Source organism: Acanthopagrus latus, chromosome 12, assembly GCF_904848185.1.
Source record: "Acanthopagrus latus isolate v.2019 chromosome 12, fAcaLat1.1, whole genome shotgun sequence".
Taxonomy (NCBI): Eukaryota; Metazoa; Chordata; class Actinopteri; order Spariformes; family Sparidae; genus Acanthopagrus; species Acanthopagrus latus.
Genome location: NC_051050.1, coordinates 18010313 through 18023562, shown reverse-complemented (window position 1 = coordinate 18023562; position 13250 = coordinate 18010313). Strand labels below are relative to the sequence as shown.

The 13250-nt window shown below is 42.7% G+C and overlaps 1 protein-coding gene across 3 annotated transcripts in view; it reads right to left on the bottom strand.

Moving 5' to 3' along the window:
* Window positions 1-391: 391 nt before the first annotated feature.
* si:dkey-34e4.1 (carboxyl-terminal PDZ ligand of neuronal nitric oxide synthase protein) overlaps window positions 392-13250 on the bottom strand; it is a 50417-nt gene continuing 37558 nt past the window's right edge. For 2 of the 3 annotated variants that reach the window (XM_037117717.1, XM_037117716.1), the window contains exons 10-11: window positions 12799-13117; window positions 392-2874 (exon numbers count right to left, since the gene is read on the bottom strand). In XM_037117717.1, the coding sequence (XP_036973612.1) occupies window positions 2316-2874; window positions 12799-13117 (878 nt within the window). In that variant the 3' untranslated portion in view covers window positions 392-2315. Of the gene's footprint in view, window positions 2875-6641; window positions 6905-12798; window positions 13118-13250 lie in introns of those variants that run through there. The other variant, XM_037117718.1, reaches the window with a different exon arrangement.

Sequence of the window (13250 nt, the reverse complement as noted above, 5' to 3'; positions counted from 1 at the left end):
CATAATTAGCGCAGAGTAAAAGGGCAGAGCTTGTTCCCTTTTCAAACAGAGGAGATGGAGCGAACAGTGGCCCCGTGGCTGCATTGTTACTCAGTGGTTTAAACGCAGCTTCCACTGCTTCACCTGTTCGAACACTACATGTGAATGCCACTTAAAGTGCATCCGCGTCAGTCAGTGGGTGAAATTATGTGTACAGAGCTGCACCTAAGGGAAATTGCATAGAAGGCGTGTATCAACAAAGAAACCATGCAGTGACAGGCTCATTTAAGTAATAAAGTGAACCACAGCTACTTCTGAATGACTACATACACAAATCATTTGTAGTTTTTCGCATGTCATACAAACGCACTCCGGATGAGAAAATGTAGAAAGAGAAGACACAGGTAAGCGCTGACGTTCTCCAGCTATTCCTCTTTATTTTTTTTCTTCCACACGTTATTGCTGTCATACCTCGCCTGCCACGCGTGATGCTGAGAAAAGCCTCGTCTCTGGGCGTTAAAAGCTCTCCGCCAGAGGGCATTTTACACCTGCACCTTCTCACCACCCCTCTCCTCACACCTCAGCTGCTTTCCCTCTCGCTTCCATTTACTGTTACTTCTACCTGTCAGCAGTTACACCGGTAACCTTAATCATTAAACCAGTCATGATATTAAATCATAATCGTGATATGAGACTGTATTTCATCTTAGATTTTGGATTTTCCTGGTTTTAAAGGCTGCGTTACATTACATTTCTGAACTTACCAGGATCTTCTACTTGTTTTAATACTTCCCTTTACCCACTAAGTCATTATATGTACATTACTGATGATCACTGATCAAAAATATAACTGGGTTAATATTCTGTGAAAACACTAATAATCATCCATACAATATTATCGCAATATCAAGGTATTTGGTCAAAAAGCTGCTTTTGAGATTTCAAAATGTCAAGAGTCTAAAAATATTGCTATATTATTCTAAGGCACAGCTCTACAACACGGTAATGTCTTGTTTTATTAAATATCTTATCTTGAAAGCTCCATATTCAGTTCTATGGAGGAACAAAGGATTATTTTCATTGTGGATTTAACCATTTTCTCCACTGCCTCACATAATTACATACTGTTGCTTTAAAATCTTACCAACAAGCAACAGCAAATATTCACATATGAGAAGCTGGAACGAGTACATTTAAAAACACTAACCAGAAACTGATTATCCTAATTATTATAGATGAATTATCTGATGATTGATCATCGTCATTGTAGCTCAACTGTATGAAGCTAAAACAATGTTCCCAATGTTTAGATTAAGCTACACACATATGAGGACAACATATAAACAATGTCATTCTGTCCTGAGAGCTCGAAACAAAACCAGTTTGCTGGTTATTCAAGATTCATGACAGAACATAGAAAATCCATCTGCCAAGCGTTCCAAATTCCACAATCATCTTTCCATCGAGTTCATTTTATACCGGACTACCCACTCAGACAGGTGCAATCCGAAGCTTTCACTGCCATCATTGTGTGGACTTTGCTCTCTTCCATTGCCTTTTCTCAAAACTAACACATTTCAGGTCAATGTGGTAATCCCTTTATTTTCAGGGATTACCGCCGTGCTATCAACAGAATCGAATGCAATTTTCCAGCGCTGCTTTAAGACCTACAAGTCTGAAAAAACACGAATACAAGCAGCACAAAACTTTCTAAAACCCACTTAACAGACACAAATGGATGTGCATACACCGAAACTACATCTGCACATTTTTATTCTCCCCCTTTTCCGTAATCTGACTTTCTTGTTCTTTTCTCTCCGCTCATCATCCTCTCAGGTGCTTTACAGACTGCGAGGCTCTTCCCAACATCACCAGACATTTGCATGATCATCGTGAATAAAACCTGCAGAAAGTCACATATTCCACAGTAGTTGTTGCGCCACAGTGAAGCATCATACAAAAACAATGTGTAATGTCGACTACTAGCAAAAATAAAAATGTGTCCCTCGTTGGCTTTGAGCTCTACGGTAAATTACGCGTGACCTTAACAGTGCGAGAACTGCTACATGTTTTCTGCTTAACATTCTAGTCACTACAAAGTAAATTAGATCATTAATTTCATTACAAAAATACTAAATCTGGCTAATAATTTATTACGATAGATTATTCTTCGGCAACTATTCTATGTCTGTATTGTGTCACAAGTGGACGAGCTAATTACAGGTCCTGAAATGGAGCCCAGTGCAAACATAGGAGGGTCTGACAGGAAGTATTGCATTAAAAAGCTGATTGAAGGACACGGTGAGAGGTCTCCAGGGGCCCGTCAGCTCATCCCCCTAACTCCGCTGCGGGACGTTAGGGTCCTCCTGGCTGCTCTCCAGCAGCTCATCCTCAGAGAAACTGATGTGAAGGCAGGTATCATTCATGGGAGAGGAGAAGGGCAGTGGGTGCTCAAAGGTGTCCGAATGTGAGACCAGGACGAGGGGCTCGGCGGGATACGACTTGGAGGGAGAGAGAATCGCCTCGCACCTCTCCTCCAGGGGACTGTCACAGCCGCTGGAGGCCGTTAGAAATGTCCCACGGTCCCCGAAGAGGTCGTCGTCATCGCGCAGTGGCGACAGCAGGGACTTGGTCTCAGAGCGCACGCCAGAGTCCTCGCTGGCCGAGCAGGAGCTGCTCTCGCCGTTGCTGAGCGAGTGGAAATCAGCCGACGACAAGGAGCTGGGGGTGATGTCTGGGAACGAGAGGCTGCTGCTGCGGCTGGGGGCCACGTCGTTAGAGCTGGTGGCCTCTGACACGGCTGGGAAGTCTGACCCCGGAGACAAGGTCCTGCTGGCCCGCTTGCGGTTCATGGAGGGCGGAGGGGGATCGAGTTTGGGGATCGTCTGTTTATACCTGCCAGGGAGAGAACAGAGGCACTGGTTAGCGACAGAAAGCCTTTATTTGCTCATCTTACCCTGTTCAGCAGCCTTTACTGAAAAGATGTGCTGTACATCCATGAGGACATTCTCCTTGTCGTTCCATTTTGCTGATTCAGATTCAGCACGATCATCTCTCTGTACCAAACAGGTGTATGAGAATAAGCCTCAAGCCAGTTTTCCTCTCCATCAGTCACATTATACCCCATTAACCTGAGTGTACAATGATGCTAGCTGTTACTAGATGAGACAGTAACTCCCTCTCTCTCTCTCTCTTTGGCTGCCTGGCGTCTGGGGACTTATCTACATCCCACAGCTACCCTGCTGAGAAAATACGGAGACAGGGCAAGAAAAGAAAGCTGAAGAAAAAAAGAGTGGGGGGTAAAGAAGCGAGGAGAGAGCTGCAGGCTTCCCCCCCCTCCGCCTCCTCGTACACACACCAGAAATAGCTCCACTGCAGTGTCTCTGATTGTACCACAGAAATGCACCAGAGTGCACAGCCACACACAGTCATTCTCTGAAAATGAATCCTGACACACACACGCTAACGAGCCTCGCTTCCTCCCCGACTCCTCCCACCTACACTGTACTGGTGGCTGCTAACTTCGTTCTCCTGTGAAATCCGGTCTGTGGTTGGATCTGGTCTCAGTAATGAACTTGCTGATGTATTTACTGTCTCTGCTTTCATACAAGGTCGGTGTTTGCTGCTACAGTAATGACAGACTTCTGGTAATGGTGCAGGGAAACCATCTCCAGACTTAATTACCCACTGTTTCCCCTGCCAACAAATGGAGAAGCAAATACAGCACAGCAATATAAACTCAAATGATACCCATGTCACAAGGCGTATCATCAGGTTTTATTACTGTAGTGGGACGGCATAAGGGATGGTGATGCTGTCACTGAAATATCTCGATGACTATTGAAGAGATTGCCTTGATTTTTTTGTTTATCATGGTTACCACCGGATGAAGCCAACTGACTCTGGTGTTTACCTGACCTTAAGCAAGACCATAATTCAGATGCTTGGATTGTTATTGGAAAATATTTGCTACATTGACATAAAACCTGGTATTTATGCCGCGTTCCAGACAGCTCGAAAATGTTCTGACCTCCTACTTGAAAAACATAAAAAGTCAGAATTGCTGCTTGTAAACTCGGGGCGGATCCATCTTCCTAGACAAACTTAAACGTATAATAGCGTCTGTTAGATCACGAGTCCTTGGTTATTAAGTTAACTAATGCAGGGAGGCTGCACTCCTCAACAGTTTGTATGCAAGAGACTTCATTTTAGGTTTTGTTCCTTCTTGGCATTGCAGCTGGAGCACTTGGAGGTTGGAAGTGGGAAATTCCAACTGGAAGGTGACTGGAATTCAACTTCACAACTTCGAAGTTTCCCAAAATATTCCCTCTAGTGCCACCAGCAGGTCAAACTTCATCTGGTCCAGAAATTGAAATGGTAATGTAAATTGTACATTTTAAATCTAAATACAGATAACACTACGCTTCAGTGGGACAAGATGGTGGACTCTGTGATTATAGCATTGATGCTTGGAGCTCACACACAGTCAAACTGGACATACAGTGTTTCCCAGATCAACATGAAGATGTCGACCACATACATCACCATCTTGTTGCTGTATATAAATGTGTATATAAATAACTGTGTATAACTTCACTTTATTTTCATCGGTTGCCATGAATTCAATTTTGGTTGACTTGACAACATGTTAAAGAGATGTATATTTGCTGATTTGATCTTTCTTCGTCGTTTTACAGCGTATCAAACTGGGAAGAATGTCTATTTTCGGCAGATGCTGATATTTTAACCATCCTCTATTGGTGGATACCGATGAAGTGCCGATATTATCGTACATCCCCATTAAATGTCTTCAAAAATGCAGTTTGGCTTTATCTCTTAGTTCAGTCACAAGTCGCTATGCTGTAAGTCTGAGTGTATCTATACTTCTAGTGTTGTCCCTGCTCCCATTTACACTCTTGCGAACAACAAATCATTGTGTGGGAAGAAGGTTTTGTTTAATTTGAGGAAATTACATCAGTAATGTGACAAAGTGACAGAGTGGCCCACATGGTGCTAAAATTAAACCCTTGGCTACTTGAGAACATTTTTGTTTCGAGTTGGATTAAGCTCTGGTGTCGTGTGCTGTTAGTTTTGAATGTGAATGTTTGTGCTGCCAAGTTTTGAAGATGAATCTGCAGCTGGATCAAGGAGCTGTCTGCCTCCCTGGACTCGTTATCATACCGTCGACTCAGCGCTCCTCTTTTCTGTCCCCGTCTCCCTCCGCCGTGTCTTTTCTCTGCATTTTTCTACCTCTTTGCTTTATTACTTTACCTTTGTTTCACCATTTATCGCTCTAGACTCATTCAGCAAACCTGCCATGTGTCTCAGCTGCTGTTGTCAATGACAGACCTTTGTGCCAAGTTTTAACCTTTGAAAGAACAAAATATTCTTTGTCATCCTCAGACCTGTATAATAGAAATAAGATGACTCATGGAGACCAGAAAAGGCTGATTTCCTTCAATCTGATTTATTCTACATTAAATTTTAGGATTATATGTTATATGGACCACACTACTCAAATGTTTTGACGGAATAATGAAGTGGAATAAAAATCCAAGACTGAGTTAGAAGAGCACACTTTCTAAAAAGTGTTTCCCAAATGCCATCTTATATAAAAGAGGTCAGCCACAGAACCAATATCATAATCAATCCTACAATGTTACTTTATAGATATATGTCCCCAAAATCAATCTAAGCAACAACCCTGTTTTATTTATTTTAAGAACAATTTTGTTAAACTAGACAAAAATAATATTTCTTTATTTTAGAGCCCAACCGATGAAACGGTTGGTTGATAATATCAGCCAATACCAGCCCCTCACAGATATATTGTTATCTGCGTATATGTTGCCTGATATGCACCAACATAGACCTTTTTAATCCAGTCATTACAGAGCACATTAAGATGCTTGGGATCATTTCTAATTAGTAAATTCGGAATGAAGTTTACGGTTCAAGTGACTTTTAATACAATAACGTTTATTGTTAAACTGTAAAATACTCTGACCCCAGTAGCATTTTGTTACTAGGATTAAGTGATCATTGCAAAAAATGTAGCGGCAAATGTATTGATATCTTAATTTTGGCCCCAAACACTATAGTATGCGAGCCCTCTGCTGCTGTGTGCCTGAGCCTGGGCTTTTCAACATTCTCCACCTGAGGACAGTGATTTGGTGACATGCACGTGACAAAATCCTACACACACTCACACAAACATAAACTTCAGTGTAACACAGTGAGTATAAGACAGGTACATCAAGATGTACTTTTCTTTTGCCTCTGCTCTGACAGCTTTACCATTCAGGTGGAACCTGCACTGACAAGATAATACCAGATCTTGACAAGAACATTTGGTCTATTTTGGAGGAAAGTACCCCGGACAAAACAAGTCCAGCAAAGGATGGAAAAGAAAAATACAGACGGTGCTACCATGCATAACACATGTGTGACTACTGATGAGCTTGATGCTAATGTGGTTATGAATTTGCAGGACCACATCCGCATGTAAATGGAGGTTATTATGCAGCCATTAGCAGAGAAATCACTGGTGAGACCGACACACAAGCCAACCACACCGCTCACCCACAACATGCCTCGTCCCATGCTTGTGCCACAGACACTGGTTCTACATGCTGGTAGTTATGAATAATACTCACATAAAGGGAGGAGAAGGGGCAGAGAGGAGAAGAAGAGGAGGAGGAAGAGGAGAGGAAGGGGGCAGTGGCAGAGAGCACCCCAGGCTCCCAGGGAGAGGCAGGCTGGTGCAGCAAACGATGAGAGGGACGGGGATGAGGGACGGGACGATGGAACGCATGAGCTTGTTGGGTGTTAATCTGAGGTTCAGTTTGTTTGTTTGAGCAGACTGACAGGGAAAATGAGGGATGGTTAGAGGAGGAAGAGGAAGAGCAGGAGAGGGTCCTCACACCTGTACCAAAGAGAGGCAACAGTTAGACTACAGCCGATCAATTTCCAACTTTGGAGCAGCTGATTGTAAGACAGCAATGTGACCGTGAGAGGAGCTGCTGGTTTCAGAAATGTTTTACCCAATTCAAAATTGTTCTTTTGTTGATAACCTCAATGTTACCAAGATGGAAACAAGAAAGTCTTTGGAGTCTACGTTATGGTCTTTTATCGTATGCAGGTAGATGCTGACATTGATATTGGGGAAAGAATGTTAAATAGTTTAGTATTCGATATATAGGGCAACAGGTTATATTTTCAATAGTCCACTGTGCAGGACAGAGGCTTTTGACAAGCTTTCCTAAAATCTGGCTGTTATACTATGGCTGTGAAGAGGAAACAGTGAAGGCTGTCTTCACTGAGATGCGTTTTGTTGGAAAGTAAGTCTGGTAACAGCACCTGAAATAACTAGCACTGAACACAGCATGCAGCACTGCCTATGATACAGGTCAGCAGGTAGTTGGTTAGCGTGTCACATTTTCCACATTCAGAGATTGCAAAAAAAGAACAAAAAAACCCTGTGGTGGGTTAGCAGCAAAAGCAGATTCTACTGAATCATCCAAAGGGCAAAGCAGATGTTCAAAGCTAAAGGGCAGGATAGAAATGTTTTATTTTTTCGAAAAGTAACTGGCCGTTATATCAAAACTTGCTAAAGTGTCTCCCATCGTAGCACAAAAAATATTTAACCCACTTGGTTTGTTGGGATCTGGTCACTCTACTATTCTGCCACCATCCAGGTTGGTCCTGCCTACATTAGTTAACCCTTTAATGACAATTTGATGACAATTGATCATTTTTATTTGATGAAAAAAATATCCTGCAATCATTCGACTAGTCGGTTCTCTGGGTGTATCTGAAGTCTACTAAAATGCAGTGAATGCCCTTATGACACAGTTGTTAATCTCTTGTCCCGATGATTCATTTGGGGGAGTTAAAATCCAACCTAGCACCACACCAAGTGCACAGATCATTAGAGGAAAGCTGCCATCACGGGCGTGGCTGGTGGCTGTATCTGACTCAAAGGCTATTCATGTCAGGTGCCAAACCAGAGGAAACAGGGTAAATGTTTGGATTCAGGCAGTGAGAAGGTAGGTGAGTCTCCTCATCACCAGTTTAAGCAATCCCTATTTAAATTGCCAGTTTTTAAGCAACCTCTTGTAGGTTTAGGGATCCAACCCTTTAAACGGAGAGCTGGTCGAGTACCTCCTGGACAGGGGTAAAGCTCGGTATCTAACAATTCCTATCAAGGCCACTGAACTGTGATTGAGCGAACATTTATTAAGAGAATCAATTGGACTTTTACATATGGAATCAGAGGTAGCTGAATGTGATGGGTTAAAAACATTAGCAAGTCACTGTTATTTCACTCTAAAATGAAGGCCAAACAACGGGCAGTCAGAACAACCACTGTGATGGTTTAAAGTTTTCACTTTTTGTTTCTACTTGGCAAAATTAAAAGGTCACATGAAAATCAATGTAGAGACCAAAACAGCAAAGGTGTTTCTGAAGTTAAAAAACCCTCGCTGTGTCGGTAATACAGATGACTCATAAGCACAGCATGTTTTTTTCTTTGCATCACCATTCAGCAAACAGGACAAAAGCACATTTCAGCAACACTTTCTGATTACAAAAACACCCAGTAGGAGCTCTGCAGATCAACAGGTGGAGACAAAAGGAAAACGTCTCCAACTTCAGTCAGGTCTCTGAAAGGAACGGTTCCCAGTGAAATCCATTACACAGCGGGAGGTTTCAACTCAAAGAAAGCACTCTGTGCCTTTTTAAAAGCAAGAAATTAACACCCAACACCAATCTGAGAGTGTGTGGGATGACTGTGTGGGATGTTTAAGCATGTAGGTGGCTGAACGTGAGAGTCTTCAAGAGTGTGACGGGAACTGCTAAGTGTCTGCAAAACTTCAAAATTCAAGCCATTATATTCTAAAGAGCATCTGTCAGATAATACTCAGTGACTGACATGCTGACTTCCTGATATTCTGATATCACATTCAGCCTCACGTGAGTCACACAAATTAATCTTCCTATCTCTGAACAACAGTGTGGAAATCCATCTGACAGGATCGGCTCCAGCCAAACGCCTGCAAACATCGTCCATTACAGTCTGATCACATCCCTGAGATGAAATTAGTGGCCAGCGAGGCTGCTGGTGCAGTGTAGAGGATGGTGCTAATGATGAAGAGGGAAAGCAGAAAAATGATGGAGGTGGAGGGAAGATCTCCAGGTCAGGCCAGGAGATGTGATTATACAACATATATGGTCACAGTGCGAAAGAGTGGAGTGGAGTCCATACCATGCCAGAGGAAAGCATGACTCACTTGTGATTTATGTATAGTTGAGTGTTCATATAAGCTCGCCGCCATGTGTGACTGTTTGTGCTCTGTGTGGGCAAGATGCATGGCTTGAGGGATCTCAATGTTCATCCGGAGATATCTCAAAAACAAGGACATAGACTGTTATGAAACTATGTACAGATATATGTTCTGTGATGTTCAGAGTTTTCCTGTAATGCCACCATGAGGTTGACAATTGCAGTTTTGAACGAAACTTCTCAACAACTGTTGGACTGTCCTGGAATTTGGTTTGCACATTTATGTCCCCCTCAGGATTAATTCTAGTAATGTTGTTCTTCAAAGCATTCAAAGGGCTCAATTTGAAGCAATTCACATGTACTACTCGCTTTTTTACTGACCATATGTGAGCGGATTGTAACGTGACGTGGCTATTGACTCTTGTTTACGTGTTTTTCATATAAAGAGGTGGATGACTCAAAAAGTTGCAAATAACAGGGTGCAATGTTTTGCCCACAAAGTGTATTTTAAGAATACTATTACATCCTGTTTTTATCCTACTTCCACTTCTCTCTTTGTTGTGTAAAGTGTGACTCACTATGTGCTCATATATAATGTTGGTACAGTGTGCCAACATACCATATGCAGTGATCATACAGTGCTCCAGTCAGTGGGCCAGCTGGAGAGCACTCATGGATATGATCCATGCTGGGAGAAAGTGCCTGTGTGATTTAAAGCTAAATTGCGGTTATAATGTACAGTAAAGTGAACAGATTCCGTTGCTCTGCATGACCAGACCTGGACCCATGGGGAGGTGGGCTTTAGGCAGGACGAAGAAAAAGAGGAGGAAGAGGAGAGACGGTAAGAGAGAGAGTGGCGGAGGAGTATCCTTCTGCAAGTTTGCAGGACATGAAATAAAGCCACTCCGGCTGTAAACATCGATTCGCCGTGGAAATCCAGAAAACAAAAGCAAATGGAGGCAGTAAAATTTGCCGTGCGATGGGGGGAGGGCTGGTATAGGAGTCCGACTGTGCCAAAGGTAATGCAAAGAATAACACAGAGGGGCTGAAGTTTCCATCTCTTTTTTTCTTCATTTTTCCTCTGCTTCAGTGCTCGTTTGCATAGTCGCTGCCCATTTTTCTGTTGCAGTAAAAACCCGACGTTTCATTATTTTATATGCCATTTGAGTATAAACCCCGGCATAAAATTTTATGATATCTATTTACATAAAGATGATGTCACTCAGGGGGAGAGCCAAACAAAACGACAATAAAAGAGGGGGAGGATGGCAGAAAAGGGAAAGTCACTTTCAAGAAGAAGAACACAATGTGTCTGGGGTGGTATATTTCAACATCTTTTCTCAAGCCTTTGAGACAGACAATAGAAAAGCCCAAGAGGAAGAGAAGCAGACAGAAAAGAGATGCCGCTTGTTACATAATTACAAATACAATGAAGAGAATGGGGTGGGGGGCAGATGAAACTAACGTTCAGATGGAAACATACAGTAACAGATGCCTCTCTTTGGAAGAGATCTGAAGTTTATGTTTCCTTGATATTTTCCCCCCACATGTTCATGCAAAAGAGGGGAAAAAAATAGCATATGTCGTGGGTAGAGTTTCAGGTTGTGAAGGGATGGGAGCTGGGATTGGCTGGAAGTCTGTGCTGCAGGAAACCACAGGATGTGAGTCTGGCTGGAGGGAACTCAGATGAACACACACAAAACAAAGCAGACGTTCAAAACAACAGCATGCACGAGCACGCCAAATACACACTTCCAACTCTGACTACTTTTTTTTTTTTCTCCTTGTCTGTTGCGAAAACAACTTTAACCCTCCTCTGGGCATTTCACCATGGATCTCTTTCAGGGAGAGAAACAGCGGGAGAGAGGACAATTCAAGTGAGAGGATGAGAGAGTGAAGGAAGGGGATAAAAGGAAAACGACTGAAGAGTTTGTCCTGCTCAAGAGCTCTGCTTGATCTTCTGTCTTTTGTGTTTTATTTTTTTTTTTACTATACCCGGTCTTTGTGATGGCTTTCAGGAGATTAAAAGCTCATTAAAAAGCTCATTAAAAAGTAATTACATGCCGTGGCTCCATGTATGCATTCAAGGTAAGAGCTGCTTGTGCATCACTGAGCTGCATGAAGAGCCTTCAGACTCTAAGTCAGGAGTGCAAACAGCAAAAGCACTCCGTGAGATAAAATGTGCGAGACGGTGAGAAATAGAAGCTCAAATATCCCTGGAAAGCAAAACACATTTGTCATAAATTATTCCAAAAGAAAATGATTCCGTTTAGTGTCTTTACTCTCTCGCTTCTCCAGATGAGCCATTTCATGGAACAGAAACACTGACTGAGTTAAAGCCGACGCGTTTTTTTTTCTTTAAATCTCATTCTCTCTCACAGGCGTCTCTGATTCCCTTTTTCAACCTCAGACCTGATCCCTTCTTTGTTTGTCTAACTCGAACCCTTTTTTCCCTGTGTTCTGTAATCCCCTGATTACAGTCACACTTTCATTAGCTGGAGGCTGTTTCTGCTGAGTTGAGCTGTTCTCCGCTAATAACACTAAAAGCTAAAAAGGCTGTGTATGTCACTGCGCGGCCCTGTTACTTCAAACACAAACTGACTTTGTACAACATCAGGAATGTGTATGCGCATTAAAGGAATAGTTGGAATCGTGGGAAATATTTGCTTTTCTGGAAGAGAGTTAGACAAGAAGACTGACATCACGCTTGTGTGCGTCCATTAGGTATGAAGCTGTGGCAAGCTTAGCTTAGCATTGCAATCAGTGGAAAAGAGCCAGCACAGCTCTGTGTTAAGTTCTCAAAAAAACCCATACTAATCAACAAGATTTATCTTGTTTGTTTTGTCCATACAAAAGCAGATAAAGTGACAATTCACTATTTTACGGGCCGTGATGTGTAAAACAATTTCTCGGCTCAGACCATTAACTTCCTCGTCGCCGCTGGCTGTCTGTCTACTGCTGCTCAGAGGCAGGAAATGGTCCTGCAGAATAACCCAGTAGTATGCTGTAGGATTTGCCTTTTTGTTATGTTTTTGTTTGTTTTGATTTAGAATAAACAAAGAAGATATCTTGTTTTATTTTGTTACCTTTCAACAGAGCCACGCTAGCTGTTTTCCACCTGTTTTCAGAGGGATTCAAACCATGAGGTGTGACAACATAGTCAGGTGTAGGACAGTTAGACGTGCTGTTTGGCCTGGTGATTAGTCATGCTTACCAACATTTTCTTTTTTAAGTTTTGTTTCGAGATCAATGTAATAGAGTAACAGCTATCTGTATATCCATGGGTGCAACATGAACAGGAACTGCTGATAACTAATTAGGCATATCTGTAATGGAGCCAATCTGCACAAAATGGAAACATGTATAGGCTAAAACCATGGGACCCACAGTTCACTAACTGACTCCATGGCAACATTTTACTTCCTGGTCTGTAAATCTGTCAGTATAGAGATCAAATGCTGAGGCATGAGAGTGGCAACTCTCAGTCAGAAAGCAAGTGAGTGTATTGCTTTCATTTCTGTGGACGGTCGTCTTACTTTTCATCCATGCTGGCAGAGTTCCTCTGGGACGGGACAATCTCACTGCACGAGTTCTCCTTGTTGTCCACCATCCCATTGGCCCTGATGAAGGGGTCCAGGTCTCCGTTCAGTGATGCGTCTGGTTTGGTGCCATTCTCCAGGTTGAGCAGGTTCAGGTAGGACTCGGCGCAATCCACCTGGGAGGGGGAGAAGGGTGAGGTTTGGACTGGCCATGCAGGTGTGGAGGTGATGAGCTGGTCCAGGGTCTGGTTGAGTTGATTCTTCAGATTCAGAGACAGTGACTTTGCTGATGGAGAAACTGACGACTCGGATCCACCTGGAATCGAAACACAAAAATCAGTCAAGAAGATATAAACACAACTTGTTGGTTTTCGTTGTTTCCTTTTTCTAAATCTCTCAGAGCGTTGATTCTCATTACAGAAAGGAAAGGAGGAGCTGGCACTGGGCCA